At 38.1% G+C, this 20304-nt stretch overlaps 1 protein-coding gene across 1 annotated transcript in view; it reads right to left on the bottom strand.

The window, feature by feature from the left end:
* Positions 1–1001: 1001 nt before the first annotated feature.
* LOC149298766 (muskelin-like) overlaps positions 1002–20304 on the bottom strand; it is a 30251-nt gene continuing 10948 nt past the window's right edge. Inside the window, exons 4-18 of the mRNA XM_089487153.1 lie at positions 18872–18960; positions 17376–17485; positions 15721–15913; positions 14793–14870; positions 14233–14298; positions 11624–11736; positions 10129–10341; positions 8780–9001; positions 8486–8615; positions 5493–5640; positions 4159–4273; positions 2961–3100; positions 2238–2340; positions 1610–1664; positions 1002–1123 (exon numbers count right to left, since the gene is read on the bottom strand). Of these exons, the coding sequence (XP_089343279.1) occupies positions 1002–1123; positions 1610–1664; positions 2238–2340; positions 2961–3100; positions 4159–4273; positions 5493–5640; positions 8486–8615; positions 8780–9001; positions 10129–10341; positions 11624–11736; positions 14233–14298; positions 14793–14870; positions 15721–15913; positions 17376–17485; positions 18872–18960 (1897 nt within the window). The remainder of the gene's footprint in view (positions 1124–1609; positions 1665–2237; positions 2341–2960; positions 3101–4158; positions 4274–5492; positions 5641–8485; positions 8616–8779; positions 9002–10128; positions 10342–11623; positions 11737–14232; positions 14299–14792; positions 14871–15720; positions 15914–17375; positions 17486–18871; positions 18961–20304) is intronic.

A 20304-nucleotide genomic window follows, 5' to 3' on the forward strand; every position in this document is an offset into this window, starting at 1 on the left:
AATGACAAGGAGGCAAAATACAGTTTGAAACACGCTAGCAAACAATCAATTAAAAGACTTGTCAGTGTCTTAGAGTACTGCAGTGCATCCAAGCTATGATGTCATCAAAGAGGCTGTCATTCACAATAATTCACTTGGAAAATGCAAAGCACAATAGTCTGGTTTTAAAAGAACCATTGAATAAGAAAAAAAAAATATCTATAAAAAAATCAAACTAATTTGCTTATAAACATGTGCTCTTTTATATAAGAGATACTTCAGTTTGAAAACCCTGCTGGATTATAGAGAAGCCGGTGTGGTGCACAAATACATTTGGTGCCTAAAGCCCCCCCCCCGCCTCTTTTCTGTGATGTACAGCACTAGAATGGTATGTATTTAATGGATCTGACTGCAAATAAATACATATATAGTTTTCTAATGCAATATCCCACATCATTAATTAAGGTGGCCTCACATTTAACCTTTGCAACCTTGGGTTTAAATGATGAAGGTTGCAAAGCAATTAAAGAAAAAAAACTATATTCATATTTCACATTTTTATACAGAGGATACAGTAAGCTGTACAAGAGGTTAGACAGTGTGACCCTGATAATTACTTTCAGTGAGTGACTGACTTCTGGTCACCCATAATTAAACTGTGTTTTTATATGTTGCCATAACATATGCATATTACCCCTACACTTCAAATAGGATTAAAAGAAAAGAAAAATACTTCTAGAAATGAAGGCCACACACTAATCCCTTTTGCCAATTTATAAAAATGGGAGGAAAAAAAAAAAAAGTTTGCACCAAGGCAGCATGGAAAAAAGAAAAAGAAACTTTCTACCAAGTGCTCCTGGCAATCAGCATGATCTCTTTAGAGAGGGGTACCTACCAACATTTCACAAAGCTGTCTCTTTTGTGCACCAACTGCATTTCATCTATACAGCCACAGTGCCAATTAAAAAAAAACCAAAAAAGTCACTCAAGTTTTATTGTCTTTGTAGTCCAGAGTATCGTCTTCACAATGTAATAAGATCAACCAGGTTGCCTTTCGGAGGGGTCATACTGTCAGGGAAGAAGTTAACCAAAGAATCAAAAAGCTGCGTCCTCTGGGCATATGTGCGATCAACATCAGAGAAGCCTGACAACAGATAAGAGATAAAAACCCGCATCATTAGCAAATCTACCTTTTAGTTATTAAAAATCAAAATGTGTTTGGATCAATAGGACTTAGCAAGTGCTCAAGCATTAAGATGTTTCGAAGTCATGCAATGCCACAAAAATGCATCAGAATAGTTATATTATTTTACAGTTTAATCAAAAATATGTATGAGATCCAGGAACAACCACTTAAAGTAGAAAGATCCACATGGGATTGTTTTCCTGTACAGTAATCGGCAGAATTTAGTAGCTGGAATCTCAGCGAGGAGGGGTTTTCGTGTGCAGCTAAGCAGCAGCATCGTTTTGAACAAGGTAAGTCCTATTCTTTGATGCAGAATGTAAAACTTAAATACTTTAACATGTATTCATGTCTTGTGAGGCTGTTTGGGGCAGTAATATGTCCCATTTAAAAAATTTGTGTTACTATTCAGACTTGGGATGGGCAAATCCTGCTTAGAACACTTACCCAACGGAGTAAAATCCTTGCTGGTTTTGAACAGTGCAGAAGGGAGAAGCTGAAACTAAAAAAAAAAAAAAAACCATCACATTTTCTTGTCAGTGTTTTAAAGCAAAACAAGTAGGACGTTTGAGGTACAACAACAAAAACATGAAAATAGTGGGACATGTAGACACCTGACGATTCCTTATCAATATTCAACACTTAGGACTAAAACACTAAAATAACTAGTGATGTTCCACAATGTTTACAAATTGTAGAGGATTGGCATGGTAGTTACTAGTACAGAAGAAAATACTGTCCACAGGCCTGACACACAAATGGTCCTGTGGTTGTGTAGATTAAGGCTCACAGTCTGTGCGTGTGGGGTGTAATATATAACATATGGATTACTTCTCACTGGACATCATTAATTACCCAAACTGATAACAGCAGGGAAAAGTTAATATACTTGAAAAAAAGTGCCAAGTGGTATCTTGGTCACTAGTTAAGAAACAGTGGTCTGGATGGTTCATTTAAACTATAGTGCAGTAAGTAATGATATTACTGTCCTTGTCTATTGACTTCATCTATTGGCATGTGCTTTATACAAAGAACACATCTTCATATAGACTCATGTTCCCACCAAACTCCTCACCTCTTTAGTTTCCTCAGGGTCAGAGTGATCTACCGTGACAAATAAATCATTCTGCAAGTATTTGAGTGCACTGAGGGGTTCCGTTTGAGCACGTTCTTCATACCTGCAACATATAAAAGCAAACCGAATAGACGATTACAGATAGTAAAAGGCGGTAACTTTTCCAACAAAGTTTCATAAACCATTAAAACTTTCAAATCAATCTGTTCATCATACATACTACTACAAGTCATACCCACATACACATTCAAGAAATTGCATTTAATTACACTTGATAGCAAGAAACAAATAGCCTACTTTGGTATGTGAATACATTTAAATTCAAACATTAGATTAATGAAATGGATTCATATATCTATTAGGATAAGGAGAAGTTGGGAGATTTTTTTTGTAAGGGTAAAAAACTGCTACTATAGCTTAGAACACTTAACTGGTCAATAACAGTCCTGTTTACTACAATCACTATACAAAAAAAAAAAAAAAAATACTGCCAGGGACGAGAGGTGGTGTGCAGAGAACATAGCAGAAAGCTGGGAATTTAGATGGGAGTGCGGGAAAGGGGCAAATGCATCTACAAAACGGACTACACACCTATCACATGTATTAAAGTGCATATGATGGACTGGAATGTCCCTTTAAGTTTCAGAGGAATAAAAAAGTAAATGTAAAATCCATTTACTACCATTTATTACTAGCTCAGTGATTGTTTTTTGAGAGAATTACCTGTGTTTCCGAATTAGGTATTTACAGTGTCTCAGCAAGTATTCTTTGGAAGGCCGGCAAAGCTTTAATGACCAGAAGTCATCCAACCTCATCTTTGGAGAGCAGGACTTCCCTGGGTTTCCTCCAAACAGATAATGAACCTAGAAATATAAAGGCCTATGTTGAATATGTGTTTCCTTATATACATTTAAACTCGTTTTTATAAACAAAATAGCCATTTAACTAAACATATTGGGGAAATTCTTAGAAAACCCCGAGTCCATTCCTTTCTACAATGACTGCTCTACATTAGGACTTTGCACTGGAATGTACCCAGCGTTAAACACCGTCAACATCCTTCATACACTTCATATCCTTTACAAAAGTTACATTTGCAGGACAAAGTTATTACACAACTATGAAAGGTTGTTTGAAAAGCTTTTTCCCCCCGCGAAAGGTTAACCTGGCTCTATATAATGAATGGCCAAATAAACAATACAATTGAAAATACCACTTTTAACTATGCATTATGAAGGGCCGGCTCATCTTCTTAAAAGGAAATAGTTGTGAAACACTGGGCTTTCTTAATGCATATAGAATGTGGCAAGTTGAAATATTGAAACTGACAGCAACTCACTCTCAAGGCTCGCTGAATAAACCTCAAATAAAAATACTAGTATGGTAACAATTTTGAAAAAGATGTAAGAGTCATGAGCTTTCAAGGCTTCAAAACACCCCCCCCCCCTCCCCTCAGGGTACCAATAATACTGGTTATGGATATAACTGGTTTTTTTGTTTGTTTGTTTTTTTTGGGGGGGGGGGTTATTCCTTTCTTTACTAAGCTATTTCCCTAAGATTATTTGGCATTTCTGAGATTTACAAAATGTCCAAAATGTAAAATACCAAAATGTATCGACAGTACTGGCTCACTGTATATTTTTGAAGGCGTAATTAAAACATAAAAACACATGCTTCATTACTAACACAGACTTAGAAGGCTATTCAGAAAACAGAGTCTCTGAGAAATCACATTAAAAAACTGAAGGCTATTGTGGCTTTCCATACAGAATTTCAAAAGGCTGGTGGAAACAGCAAAGAACCATTACGAGTTAATGCTAAACTCTTGTTTTAAACATGTTTTAGTTCCTGAGTCACTTGCATTTCAACGCTGCAAAAATTTTTTTTGTTTTCCCACAGAATGCGCAAATATGAGATATACCTTGTGCAATTCATCATACACTAACTGGTGTGCAAATCTTGGGCAAGGTTCCTCTTCTTGAAGGTTTTTGTTTGGATTTTCTTTTGATGCTTGATCATTCTTGTAGACACAAGACCTAAAAAGGAATATAAGATGTTCTTTATCTGAATGTTACATTGTTCCAATGAGGGTCTGATGTCCTGATAGAAACTGAACAGCCTAAGAAGCTAATTACAAAGCTATAATTTAGCAACCTGTTACATCAGGGCCAGGTGATCAGTAGCAGACAAATGCATCAAGTTATACTATGTCAAAGGGGTTTCTAGAGAGAGCACTGTATAAATGTAAACGATTGGGATTTACGCTTTGTGGCAGGGTGCATTACCCTGATGAAAGAAGCCAACGCCATCAGAAAATAACGTGTCCATTAAAAAGTGTCCATGGTCTGCAGCAATACTTAGGTGGGTAGTTCATTTCAAAGTAACAGCTACATGAATAGCAGGTTTCCCTGCAGAACATTGCCCAAAGCATCACACCACCTCCACCTGCTTGCCTCCTTCCCATAGTGCATCCTGGTACTATTTTGTTCTTCAAGTAAGCGACACACACGCACCTGGCCATCCACACGAGGTAAAACAAAACATGACTCACAAGACCAGGTCACCTTTCTCCATGGTCTTATGCTTACAGCGTAGAAGCTGCTCTCTTATGTTATCATAATTCTGGCCACTAATTTACTGAAGCAGTGGCAGGAAAGCATTTCTATTGAAACCAATGGCAATGTTCTCTGGGCATAAGCATGATGTTCTGGAATACACACAAATGCATGGAGATGTGTTTGGCTGGACACAGCTCTTGCATGGGTTATATAGATGGGGGGGTTAGAAAAAATGGAAACTGCATATAAGTGGATTCTGCATACATTTTCAAGGGGCACACATAGCTATCATATGGATTAAAGTGCATACATGGTGATCATGGACGAATATCCAAACTTACAATCATTAACGCTACCATCAATCATTGGCTACCCTTTAAAAAAAAAAAAAAACTTGGAAAAATTATGAATAGTGAGATGACGTTAGCTCCTTAATGGCTTGTGATCAACATATTTTTCCAAATGTATTTAGTAAAAAATTGACATGTGGAAGAATCAGTAGCCAGAACCCTAATTCTGTAACACAAACAAATTTGAATAATTAGTCATTTCTCATCCATCTCTGGATGCTAAGCTTGCATTAACTCCATATTGGGTTTAACAGATAAGGGTATGCATCAATGGTCAATCAAGAAGGTTCAAACTCGCACTATTTGACATTACAATGCATCTACAGAGTAGCACAGGATATGCTTACCAGCTATTCCGAACAATGTCATAGATCCAAAATGAGTTCCTGACATTCTCCTCGCGTTTCTCTTTATCCTTACTGAGACCGGACAAAACGTGAATTTCATTCAGCTCAGGGTCTATAGTAGCCCTTTGGGTGAAGCCAGTCATAGGGACTAAAAAAGTAAAATAGCAGCATTAAAAAAAATAAATAGAAATTTTACTCACCGTAAATTCTTTTTTCCTTAGTATAGTGTCAGTACCACGGGGTAGGGACAAGGACCTAGAATTGAAGAGGTTAAGATTACCTCCTAACCCCTCCTACTCCTCCCCTATAAGAGCCCCGGTATAGCCCAAATACCTCCAGTTCTTCCTTGTCCCTTGTCAGGGACGGAACTTTTCCTTTTTTCTTTGGTGGGACACACGGGTTGTGTCCAGGGGATCCCTCAGATTGCTCCCCGGGTGGTGAGCAGAGCGAGGTGTACCGTCCGCATCGGCGGACGTTACGGAGCTGCACAGACGCCACGCTCTAATGCCGGCATAGTTTGGAGCATGCGCACAGCGGTGGAACGCATGCCAGAGGGCGCTGCGTTCCACCAAGAGTACTGAGCACGCTACTGAGCATGCGTGAAGCAGTTCTCTTGTTCAGGGAGCGAAAACTAAATTGTTTTCGCATATATAAAGCTGTGCTACCCAGTCTGACAGCAGAGGAGCTTATCAGCACTGGTTTTTCCGTGTCACCAGCCCCCTCACACGGATTGAGGAGGTATAAGGTAGGATTTGATTAATCTTAACCTGGTGTCTGGTCCGGTTTCACCAGATAAGCCGGATAAGGAGAAATCTTACACCTGCTCCAAAAATGGCTGTTAAGACTAAACATTTATCGTGCACTGAATGTGCCAGTCCTTTGCCGGATGGTTGTAAAAAGAAATATTGCAATGCCTGCTCCGCTGAGAGTTTGGCAAAAGAGAAACAAAAAGACATGCAGTCTTTCTTAGGTTGGTTCCAGGACAACCTGGCACAAATGTTAGAAACGTTTAAAGCAGCAGCAGTTAAGCCTGTGGAACACGTAAGGATTAAATCCCAAACGTAAAAGGGCATCAGCTACCCCTCATTCTGACTGGTCCTCTGGAGAGGTCTCTAGTTCGTCCTATTCGGCTTCATCTAGCGAAGAGTCAGAGGATGAGACCAATTTTCCTCCGCAGGAACCGCGTAAATTTGTTAAGGAGGTCTCACGGCTTTTTCAAGATTCAGACCTGTCGGCGCACCCTTAAGGGTTGCCTATGTTACCTAAAATGCAGAACCTCATGTATAGAGAATGGAATAATCCAGGCAAAAGAGCCTGTATCTCAAAGCACTTTAAGCAGCTTTTTCACCTTCAGGGTGATGAGAAATGGGAAGATATCCCTAAAGTAGACGTCCAGATAGCCCAGCTTTCTAAGCGTACTACCATTCCCATTAGTGAAGTGGCTGGTCTCAAAGACCCTATGGATAAGAGGGCAGAAACGTCCTGTAGACGGGTGTTCCAGTCATCTGGTTTCCAGTGCAAAGTGGCGTTATCTAGCGCATCTGTGGCTAAAAAGTTATTTGCTTTTATCTGCAACAACAATTTTTCCCCATAGAGGGTGCTCCATATCGCTCCTGGATTATTTCACCAGTAATATGTTAAGGCAGCAAGACTTACAAGGCTCGGCCAATATGGACCCCTGTCTGACCTGCATCCATATTTACAGGCATTAAATGGATAGTTGCAGTTTTAAAAGCTTTTTACCGCTTACAAAATTAGGGCAGGTTTAATTGCCAAAATTCGTCTTTTAGTAACTATGTCAAGGCTTTTACATTTTCTTTAACAAAACCTCTAGCAAGAGATCATTCTGACCAAACAGTTCACACATTTTTCAAAATGTAAGCCAATACAATCTGTTCCAAATTGAAAATATAGAGCCTTTGCAGCTTACGCTTGTCCACTCGATGGCTGTCTAGTGTTGAAAGCAGGGGATGATTTTTTACAAACACTTTTTTTTGTTCTGTGAAAAAACAATTGTGTCAGTCTAAACGACTGCATTATCATGGAACAGGTCAGTGTCAAGGTAATATGGTCAAAAAGGTCACGAATTCTGAAATCCACTATAAAAAGTAAGTCATTTTTACCCAAAATGTCCATTAAGCCAAATCAGAGTGTACCCTTATCTCCTTTCTTGACTTTGATGGCAGTCAAAAAAAGCACATATAATGTAAATGTTTTGCAATTTTGGATACTCAAAGGAGAGGGTTTTTTGCAGTCATCATATAAACATATAAAAAAAAAATCACCAGGCCACCTATGCCCAAGTACTACATTCTGCGTATGTGCGCGTGTGTACTTTATAGAAGCTGTGTGGGTGGATAGGGAAATGGGTTTTCATTTTCCAGTTAGGAAGCTCACAGATCATTACCTCAAGTGCTTTGTAAATATGGTTGCTTTAAAACAAACAAAAAACCTGTAGGATAACTTGCATGATCCACTCAAGCTAAATTCCTTTATTATTGTTATTATTATTGTCTTTTATTTACATAGCGCCAACAATTTACACAGCATTTACTTTATAAAGCAAAACCATTTATCTAATTACCACTAAATATTACAAATTTGGTACAGTCAACTCCTACAAAAAAAAAAAAGACAAGACAAAAAAAATACCCCAAGCCCACCCCATAAATGAAGCAAATTATTGTAGTTCCAAGCCAGCAAGGTAGGTGGTAGTTAATGTCTTACCATCTGAAACCGCCCCACATTTAAGACCAATTTATGAACAAGACTAACCATGTTTCCCTATGTATACAAACGGTACTGTAGTATAGTACTTAACCGTGTCTATGTACATAGAGTCTCATGAATACCTCCCAATTATCAGAACCAGTCTGTGGATGTATGCACAGCAGTGCATTGAGATTGACACGAGCATACAGCTACATAAAAATAAGTTGTGTGTTAATAAATAGAGTCTTGAGTGTAACATTGGCATTTTACATTTTCCTTACCCATGCCAGAGTCTTTCTTGGTACCATCTGATATGATCTCCACATGATCATTGTCCACATCATAGCTAAAAAAGTCATTTAAGTACGTCTTTGATCTCTGTCCTCCAAATACATACAAACAACGATTTTTCTAAGAACAAAGAACACAGTAAGTAATTAGACGCACAAAGCCAACTAATTAGGCCAGCCTTTGTAAAAGTGGCACAACTTTGTTACATTACAAAAGCAAGAAGAATCTACAAAACATTTATACAACACACACACACACACAATAACCCTAATTCAATGTCTTACTGAGTGGAAAAGCATGCAGTGTCCTATCCGAGATTGAATGTCCTCTGGTCCAGCATTACAAGAGTCTTCTCTAAGTAGTTTCCATGTCTGTGTTTGGCAATCAAAAGCAAAAAGTCCACTAAACTGGGGCTCCGTGGCCCTACTGTCATCTACATTGCCATTACATGTCAAAATGCGGCCTCCGAAAGTGTAGATCATGTGCTTTTCCGAATCCATACACATCTGCCAGAAGACAAGATATTTGACAAAGGTTATTACTATTACTAAAATTAATACATGCAAACATTCACAAATTGTGAGAGTGAATTTGTTTTTTCAAAATGTATCATCAGCATATCCACTGAAAGCCTAGCTCCATCTAATGAAAAAAATAGCATGTGATGTTATTCCGCCTGTAACCCACTTAAATCAATGTGTCCAAGAAAATGATTGAAATATGCACTCACTAATGATACCATTAAATTGGCTTACTTGAAAACATTCCTCTTATTGTACCATCTTGCGGTTTACTTAACGATAAGCTCCAGAATATAGCGGTTTTATCGCTGACAGCATACTTACCATTGATAGAAAACTCACTTTAAGGAGCCAGTATACCTGAAAAATTATGCTGGTGTATTTGGCAGATGGATCAGCTGATATATTGAGAGAATACAAAGCATTTTCTGAGATCCATGGAGTTTTCTCACTAAGCAACTTAAAGACACTGGTTAACACTTAGGTTTGCATTCTTAAATACTACAGAGATTAATAAGGCAAAGGATGAATTTATGTTTCTGAAATTTTACAGTGGGTTTACTGATGCTGCCATACTATAAATATTATAGTATTGCTAACAATGTAAAACAGTAAGCTTGTAGGTAAGACTGTTAGCTGAAATATTAAACACTAATTGCAAAGTTTGAAGAGCCAACTCCAGCTAACTTCCCTTGCAAGAGGGCATGTTTGCAACCATATAATTCATAGTTATTGTGGAGACAACTGAATCAATCATTGCACAGAACCCTCTTAGCTCTTCTTGAAGGAGAAGCTCAGGGGGTGGACTTCAGAATGCTGAACTCATCTGCAAATCCAGGATTTAGTGAACAAACCAGTTAGTCTAAAAACAAGGAAATTATAGCATAAAGCAAACTCAGTATGTTCAGAGTTTGCAAGAGAAGAGAATGTCCCATGAAGAAACCTATATTAAACCATATAGTCTAGTGCAGTCTAGTGCGTTGAAGCCATGCACAACACTATCCATCATAAACAAACCACTCTCAGCTATATCGAAATGTAATTATACCATAACATAGGGAAACATTAAAAATCACCGCTTTAAAGATAAAGTATGTCAAGTTACCACTGACCTGATGATCAAACACAAGCTTAGGTCCTCCGTCGGCAGAGGTATCCTCACTTAGCAGTGACCATGTGTTTGTGTCAATGTCATATTGGTAGAAATCACTTTTTAATGACTTGCTGTTTCTTACAGAGGAATCCAGATATCGACCCAGTGTATAAATCTGCCTGCGTTGAGTATCAATGCACATCTTGTGACATGACCTGGCACTTGGACCATTCTGGGGGTAAAAACATAAAACACAATGACCAGATTAGTTGTCGCATCAAGAGTTTAGTGTTTTAGAAAGGGTTGATTAGCTCATTAATGGTTTATTTATACATTATTAAAATCAAAGTTTATACCCTTTAAGGTAGAAGTGTTGGAAATTATTTTGGATATCTTTAATGTGGCTTTTAGGGTCGAAGTAATACAAAGCAACCATATGTTCATAGTGTGGGGAAATTCTGGAGCCACCGAAATTAGCTCATTGCAAGTTTGGATGGTAGCAAGCGTGAGTTCCCCCAGTTAGTGTCACTGATGTTCAGTGCTGACCCTTTAATTACTTAATAGAATACTCTGGCCCAATCTTCACCTTGACATACATGTAAACTATTGACAATTTTAACATCAAGTATAAAAATGTATAAGATTACTTTAATTGGGGGAAGAAAAAACATGTATTTCAATGTAAAGCAATTAAAAATTTGCTCAGGGACAATTTAAATGCAAAGCAATGAGTTACACTAGTAACAATCCCTAAAATATGGTAGATAATTTAACATTGGGATTATTTTACTTAAGTGCTCATTAAGTAAAATATTTTGAAGGGAGAAGAGCAGAGTTTCAATATCAGCAAAGATTTTTCATACAAGTTTAAAAATATCTTACATTAATCATATAATAAAAATAACCTTTCCAAAATACCTAAAGGGTCCTCTACATCCATCGGAAAATTAATTAACCTTTGATGACATTAAGAACATCTAGTCAAGGACCTCTGCAAAATGAAGCAGCTGTTTCAGATTTTGGATAAATACAACACTTCAATGCTAGCCATACTGGACCAATAATGTACTGCAATCAAGCCCTTTCTTCATTAAATAATGTCCATAAGAAGTGTACTGTGCCAGCAAGAAATGTTGTTTAGCAACACAATTTACATTTTCCATAACAACCCATAGAAATAATTGTATTCATTAAGTGCTGTCAACTACATTGCACCATTACTTAATTTAAGATATTTTTAGCTTGTGTTTTGTTTTCCCACTAGTGTAACTCTTTCGGAAATGTTTGATTTGAAAGTGAGGGAGATTGAATAAAAGTCCTCTGCTTTCTCCGCTTCTTATAAAGTCTCCCAAAAGAGCTGCCATCAACGGGAAGAAGACAAGCATCTTATTAATGAAAAGGGATCGTAAATGCAACATTTTTAAACATATGTAAACAAGACAGTTACAGCTACATGTTTTCTACCAGAGTCATAAGTATTTGATCGGTTAAAGAATAAAATGTTTTAGGCTTACCTCTTTTTCAGTATCTCTGGATATGCAGAGCCAATGGTTGTCTCGGACACTGTAAGCCCAGAAGTCAGCCAGGTCCTGGGTTCCATCCCAGCCACCAAATAAATATACCGTCTCTATTGATTGGAAAACAAGAAAGAAGGACATACGAATGCACTAAAGTCCACAGAAAACGTTCTTTGCAACATATCAACAGTTTTGGTTTTTGTAGGACAAAACCAATTTTTGGGAACTGTCCCAGGTAGCGGCCTCACTGTCCAATTTTTGTGGGTAGTGGGGATCATGAGAGAGTCAGAGATTCTCTAATCATCCCTAACTGCCCCAGGGAGCTGTAAAATAATAACCAAGGGTCTGTGCTATTGCACCCACATGGCTTCCACCTGATGCTCTGCAGCAGAGCACTGCACAGGGGCAGCCCCTACCGGCCTCACCACTCAAAGGTGTCCCAGTTTCCGTACCTGAAATGTTGGAAGGTATGCATGCCCTATGATATACAACACACTATGCTGTAGCAAAATCATAATGCAGACGTCGCCTAAAATAACTAGTTATCAAATTCTTACACAGGTAATATTTTTGCATAACACAGAAGGAGGTAACCGCACAAAATCGAGAAAACCCTGGTACCATAACATCTCCACTATCTTGATAATAAAAAGTAAAATAAAAAGAGGGAAAAGATAAACTAAAAAGGAGGTTAAGACTGTTTGCACTGACACGGTTACTCTGGTTCATTAACTGTAATTAGCCTCACTGCTTAACACCGCACACTCAGTGTTCTTGCTAATGAGATAGTCCCTTTGTGCACATGAATTCTTACCACTCACAAGCCCTGGCCACAACAGCTTCATTCATACATAGCTAAGCAAATGAATTTCTGGCACAGAAAACATATCCGATGGGACAGCTTCCAAAACCCTAGCAGCAATAGTGCCAAAGGCTTTGTTATTTTCTTGCTGTATCACTAATGCACAGGGTAAAATGTGTAAAACAAAGGAAAAAAATACACATTAAGACTGAAAGCACTTTTATATTAAGGTGCAATGAAACCTAAACGGGACAAAGAAATATTCAATACTACTGTATATGCGAGTCATTGAAAAGATGTGGAAAAAAATCTCTCTTGCTCTTTCTGTATTCCCTGTCTTACACATAAAAGTTATGGTGGGGTAAATATGATGAAAAACCCCTCCACTTAAATTATGGGGTTGCAGAGCCATTAAACACTACACCAACTAGACAAGCCAGAACACTTGCTTTTCCCTCAAATCTTGTAGTGTTCCACAACTGCAAGGGATTCTGGGTAGGCGCGTGCAAACAAGGTTAAAAATGATAAGTTATTGTCTCTATATCCACTTTATACATGGATCCCTTGGAACAAATGTACGCCATACTGGACAGCCTTTAAACAGAGTTTGGGACAGAAATGCAGAAGCCAGATCACCACTCATGTACAGCTGGTTTGTTCTTTATGGGACTCATCAGCATAAGGTTGTGATACAAGCTTACTGCTTGACGCTTGGAGCAGTACAAAAAGCACAGATAATAAAAGCTATGGTGGGGATAAAGGTGATGGAAAAGCCTCACTAGACTTCCACTTTCCTTGCCTCATATACCCTCTCCTTTCATCACCCACTTATCTCAAAGTCCCTTTCTCACTGCAGCTACACACTCTGTGCCACTCTCCCTGGCATCCTACTACTGTAGTGGTCAAAGCAAACAGGTCCAAAGGGGCAGAGGAAGGGGATGAGATGATCATATGGGGGAAGCAGGAAGGGACTGTGAGGATCAGACAGGAGATGGAAGGGGTGAAAAAGGGCAGAGGGCAGCAAAGGGACATGAATGAACAGAGGACATGTGTCCTGATGGGAACTGAAACACTGGGCAATACATTACATGCACTTTGATTGGACCGTTGCCGACAAGATTGTATAGGTTAAATTTTAATCTATATTACTGCTTTACATGTAATTGGCTAGATGTTTCTCATGTTATGTGCTAATAACTATGCTTATGTGCACTAGTCACTTTTAACCATTTAGCCAGTGATGCTCTGACAGCTCTAGGACATGTGGCAAAGCCAATAGGCCAGAGGATTTGAGAAGAGAGATGAAGGAAGGAACAGGGGGTATAATCTATTCAAACCGCAAAAAGCTGCCACTGGTCCAAAAAGTTTAGTTTTTGTTTTGTTTGTTTTTTTAACAATGAGTATGTGATCGATCAAGGTCAGACATGTGATCACTAAAGACTCCTATTCAACATTACCGAGGACCAACATTAAGAAAACGCACTAGATGACTTCATTCAAAACACATACGCTCACTGTATCTCACAGTATAATTTCTTGCAATTACACATAAAAATGGCATATTTTAGGTTTTCAAAATTGGTGTAGGAACTTACTAATGTTTCCCTTTCAAATTGGCATTAAACATGATTATACAAATGTTTTTTAAATAAATGTTTTGTGAGAGTGGGTTATATTGCACCCAGCTGAGTGCAATATCCATTTACTTTAGGGCCATGCACATTTTATTCTGACACTGGGATGACACATAAGAACCCAAGGTTCATCTTATAAACATAGCAATATGAAAAAAAGAAACATTTACCAGACTCCACATCAATGACCATCTGATGTCCACCTCTCATTCCTGGCCTGCTATCATCTGTATCACCTACAAAGAAAACATTTGTTAATTTAGAAGGTCTGGGGTAAAACATGTTAAATTTGTAATCTATGCTAATGTTAACACTGAAATATGGGGTAAAACTATACACAATTGGCCATCCAATTCATGAAGCTCCTGACGGACTGCGCTTTTGCTGGTGTTGTTTTAGGAGGCAAACTGGAACTCTGTGGCGAGTTAATCTATTCTACTTCCAATATATGTCTATGGAAAACACTACACATCGCAGCAATGGGTATGGCTGAAACACCTAAAGTAACAGGAGGCACATCCACATACTATTGGTCATATAGTGTATATTGTTCAGCATATGCATTTTTACTTTTCATAAGTGTACTTGATTAACTAAGGATTCTGTGAGTTGTAGTTTAGGAGTCCGGCAGGACTGGTGAAACAGACTGAAATGGTGTAAAGCGTTCCAGTCCAAATACATTTAATAGTTATCCGTATGTAGTCAGCTTCATCATTCTCCCAGATGATACCTTTAGTGCTTTTGGGAATTATCTGGTTCCATTGTGGTTTATATTCCTGTTGACTGATATACTGGCTGAAAAGACCATCTGTGGGAATACATAATGAAGTGTTATTAGCTTCTAATCAGAGACACAGCTGTATAAAGAATATATTAAGGGACATGTGGTACTGTAAGCAAATGTGCTACATAAAACACACCGGAACTGGATGCAGAATTAGAGGAAAGTACTCACCATTTGTTAAAAGGGTGCAATCTACGTTTGTTGCATATAAAACCACAAAAAACTATGCATGTATTTTAATGTGACGCAGGGCTGAGATTATTGTTCATGCCACACTGGAATACAATATGCAGACTATATCATGTACAAGAATGTTTGTACGACACTTATCATGCAGGATTGCACTTCTATCTTATTGAACCACTATAAAATGTAAATAAAAACCATGGTGCTGAATAAGGAGGAACAAATTCAAGTTATTTTGATGGTGGAGACCCGGTAAACCGTGTGAAGTCACAGAAGAGATATGGAATATGATAAATATGATTATATAAAAAAAAAAATATAAGTGGACACTTAGACTTTGGTTTCATATTTATGGGACATCCTGTAGTTAAGACATGCATTTACATGTTAATGTGGACCAACACAAACACATCTATAATCTTCTAGATCAGTCAATTTCTGGTACTGCAGCATAATGCCAGATGTCAATGAGGTGGCAAACATTCATTCAAACCAAGAGGCAAGTTTTCAGGTAGAAAATTGCTTAGTTCTAACAAAAATTCTGGGCTTAACTGCCCCTTTAAACCATTTAATCAGACAACAGTCCCAACATATTTGCTCACATAAACCATGAAATAAACAAAAACATTGGCATGGATATTTGCAACCATACTTGCAAGAAACATAAAAGTGCAGTAAACGATCCTACCATTCACAGCCTTTTCAATCAGCTCCTCACTGCCATCAAAGTCTCCTTTGAGAACCAGCTTGTCATGAAGTTCAGTTAACATCGGGTGTTCTAAAGCAATTTTGGTTTTCTTCTGTAAGGACTCAAAAGCTTCTGTGTAGTTGTGCTGTCTGAAGTGTTTCAGACATAGGCGAATGGCTTCCTGTTCACGGTACTACTGGAACACAAGGGGTAGAATGAGTAAGTTTACTACACAGGGGTGACCCAAACACAGCAGTCAACAGGCCTTAAGTGAAATACAGACAGCTCAAATCAAAGTGGTTAAATAGCCACATACAGGTCAGGAGCTTGAATTCTATTCTGGTGGGTATGGGAAGCCAGTGTAAGGACTAGCACAGTGTGATGGCAGGTAAAGAGCTAAAGAATAAGAGAATCTATTGTTACTTTAAAACAATATATAAAGCATATGTATCAAAATTTATGCTGTACGCTTATATTCTGCTCCTAACATGTTTTGGGGAAATAATACAGGAAGATTTTTATTAGCAGATGTTAGTATTAGCACAAAATCACAATACACTGTAGTAATAGGAAAAAAAATGTGTAACATGTTTCAGAGCCAAACACCTATGTGATGCACTTTTGGTAAAAACTGGACCTAGGATGTCAATCACGTATTCTCAACGTTGGGGCCATTTGCCTTTAGCCAGGGATAGGCCTTCGAGCAGGCAACTTAAGATGTCAGTAAAACTTAACAGGCAGTATGCTTTCTGGTGATTTAAGTAACCTGGCTAATGTTGTCTCCATGGGTGACATGCAATATGTAGTCTTATAAAAAATAAGCACACACCTAATACTCTCAATTACTACATACACTATATGACCAGATCTTTACAGTTTAGAATTTCTAGAATTTAGATTGCTAAAAGGTATATAAAATCAAGGACATAGGCAGCAATCTCCACACTTAAACATTGGCAGTAGAAAGAACAGCTCAGTGACTTCAACGTGATTGTCCAACAGACACACAGGTATATCCGCAAAACACGTAAGAAGTCATTTAGGACCTACATGTACATCATGAATGTTTCCCCCAGAAGCAGGGATACCTTTCTGCCAATACACGGGAGATCTGGCTGTCTATTGACAGTCTGGACTTCCCCTGTCAGCAAACGCAGAATCTCTATAATATACAGTGAGACCATAAGCTGTTTGATAGATCCCTAAAGGGATCGCTATTCATTTTGCATTGATAACTGTGAAAAAATATTAAGAAAAAAAGCCCTTACATCCCATTACCCTAGAACTACATGTAAACATTATACCCCCCCTTCACTACCCTACTGTGTAGCTGAAATTTTCAGCAAAATTGCAAATAAGTTTTTTTATTTCAGTATAGGTTTGTTTTTTCAAACATACTAGCACTAATTAGTATATTTTTGCTTGTTTCTATGGTTTCAAATTAAAGGGTTATTTTTGCTGAAAAACAAAAAGGTTGTATAATTTGCATGGGTACATACATCATAAAAAAAAAGGGGAATGTTGCGTAAACCCACATAAGGTAAAAATGGCAAGAACACATGGTACTATAGCACCAAAAGGTTCATATAATACTGTTGGTCATACAGTATAGATTCCCCCCACCACCACATACAAATGTCATAATACAATCCTACCTTACTGTACCAGTGAAGACAGGGCTGCACCACATCAGGTTCATCAATGCCATTTATTTCAACGTACCAAATACTAAAGTTAAAGCTTGGCCCCCAGGACAAGAGAGGCACTAGAGAAAAGAGAAAAAATGATGGCCATGAGTAACACAGGATTCTGTGAAAACAAAATATTTAATCCAAGTTCAATGATATGTTCAGTGATTTTTATGATCCGCTTAAAACCTAGATTAGAGATTCTCAGGGTGAACTAATACTGGGCTGAAGGACATTGACTGATCCACTCGTGCTCCAATCTTAGGACATCTTAAAAAAAAAAAGGGCACTTTTAGGCTAGGTTTCCACCTGGGTATTTTTTTGCAAAAACGCCCATAATTACACTAATTCAGCCACACAGCGTTTTATTAGTGAAAAAACGCTGCGTCCAGATGTTAGCTGTTCTTCAATAGGAAATCGCACAATGCCATATCCACTTGGCATTTTTCTGTTTGGCGTTTTTTCAGTCCTCTTCGGCGTTTTACTGCTTTTTTGGGCTCTGTGGCAGTTTTTCAAAATCGCAGCATGTTGACACTCTGGTGTTTTTTGCAAGGAAATCTTGGCGTTTTTCTCCAATAGAAGTCTATGGGAGAGAAAAACGCCATGAAAACGCCATGTGGGTTTTGCCTTGGCGTTTTTTTCCACAGTTACAAAAAAGAGGCAGGACCCAGGAAGAGGAAGAGCTGCCATTTTCACAGTACTGTGGTAAAACTTTTATCTGCTTGTACACTGTGTGCTGTCTCTGTGTAATTTATTAGCAGCATGGCACCCAGAATTGTCTTTGATGTGTCCAAGCTTATTCAACTAGTGAGTATCCCTTGCAATTTGCACCATCATTTGGGGCCAATCTTCCTAGAGGAGCAGACATTCGGAATAAAGCATGCCTTACAAACCACAGAAGAGACAAAAGGGTCCGCCGGGGCGTGGTTAAGTAGAACTCTACCAAGGAAATGACATCAGGAGGGGGCAGATACTTGCCATTTATCCTAATCCCTTTAAGCTGGGTGAAAATTCTAACTTGTAAAGGCTGGAAAAACTGCCTAAGGTCAAAAAAGCAATTTCCACAGAAAGGCTAAAAACGCCAGAAAAAAAACGCAAGAAAAAACGCCAAAACGCAGGAAAATGCAGTGGCAGTTTTCCTGGCGTTTTTCATCAAGAAAATAACGCAGGAAAAATACCCAAGACTGAACAACTGATCAAGCATCAATTACTGAACTAGCCTTCAAGAACCATTGGCACTCTAGGATTAATGTCTGTTAAACATCTAGCTATCTAGAGTTCTTCATGATCATCATCTAATTAAGATTTAACAGCGACAGTCTATCAGTAAAATGAATGACATTTTTTAGCTCCAGACCACAATTGCTGATGTTTGTAAACATATATATATATCAAAAAACACATTTTAAAAGATGTTCTCCAGACCAAGTAGTTACTCAATTTGTGTTACATTCTCTACATACCTATTTTAATAAACCGGCATGGGAACATCTGCTCATCAATTTTATGCTTCAACGTAAATGTCTCTTTGTTATAATCATTCTTTAAACCACTGGGGGGGAAAAGTAAAATTAAAATGGCTTTGCAGTGGGCAACTCATGAACTTTATTTTTCTTGTGAAACTAAGTGTTTTTAGGTAAATACATTTTCACAAAGCAAGAAAGGTAATCCAATGCTAGATGTATATATGTACGTATCAATATTACAGTCCCTTGCTGTTGAGGAGACTATGTATTGCAGTACACAACCACACAAACTGAGCAGCAATATTTTAAATATCCATAAGTGGCATAAAAAAAGTAATAAGAGCAGTTTTAAATAAACATGCTGTGTGTTAAAGGGAAAGTTTTCAAACAGTTGCACATTATATGCTATAAATGACAGGGCAAAAACGGTCCGACTGATTAAAGGGACACTCCAGCCATGACACGGACTTTAATGCACTATCGCCGCCAAGATCTTTACATTTTCACGTTGTCCATTTTGCAAGTGTACAGGGGATTATGCATTTTCTCCTTTCCACACCTGACAGCTAAAACCATGCAGGTGTTTGACCAAACAAATCACATGGTATACTCAGACCTGTGCTCATGTGTGGAAAGTGCTGCCATTGATTTCAATCATACGTTGTGATGGGGTAAAGGTGAAGGAAAACTAAAATTAAGGGGGTAGCAGAGGCATTATAAAACACTGATCCACAATGATTCGTTTTTTGCCCATTCACAGACCCCTTGGAGCAAATGTACGCTGTACAAGAGGGCAGCACTTCCTTACCACCGTGGCAAGAATAGTCAGACCACAGAGGGTGCCGAGTGCTACTGTTGTAAGGTAGCCTCTTCTATATCAGGTAAGTGTGCTTTCTTTTTCCATTTTAGAAGTTACACACCAAGTATTTTAATTTGCATCCCCGATAGTGGAGGCGTCAAAGACATTAAACTGTGCCTTTAATGTCATTTATTATTACTAACAGAGACACTTTAAGGGGTGGCACTAAACACACAATGTAAGAGTTTATTAACAGGTTTAGCACCTTTCAATATATTGTCATTCTGAAGCCTGTGAGATTTATTATTTTTGTATAAAAACAGAGAGAGAAGAAAAATAATAATTTGCTGGAGAGTTACATTTTAGTAGGGCTGCAACTAACGATTATTTTCATAATCGATTAGTTGGCCGATTATTTTGTCGATTAATCGGATAAAAAAAATGTAAATTTTTCATTTATTTAAAATAATTTAATAAACAAATGATGTTAAATAAAAACAGCAGAATAAAAAAAACTTTGATAAAATGCATTTCTTGTCTTTATTTCCCAACCAGCCCCCCCAATTGATGCACATTTGAGCCCAGGCTTGCCACGCTGCCTCCCAGACATGCCACTCCACGCTGCCTCCCA

This window comes from Sceloporus occidentalis, unplaced genomic scaffold (genome assembly GCF_023333645.1).
Source record: "Sceloporus occidentalis isolate IW3139 unplaced genomic scaffold, rSceOcc1.0.p SCAF_31, whole genome shotgun sequence".
NCBI classification, from domain to species: Eukaryota; Metazoa; Chordata; class Lepidosauria; order Squamata; family Phrynosomatidae; genus Sceloporus; species Sceloporus occidentalis.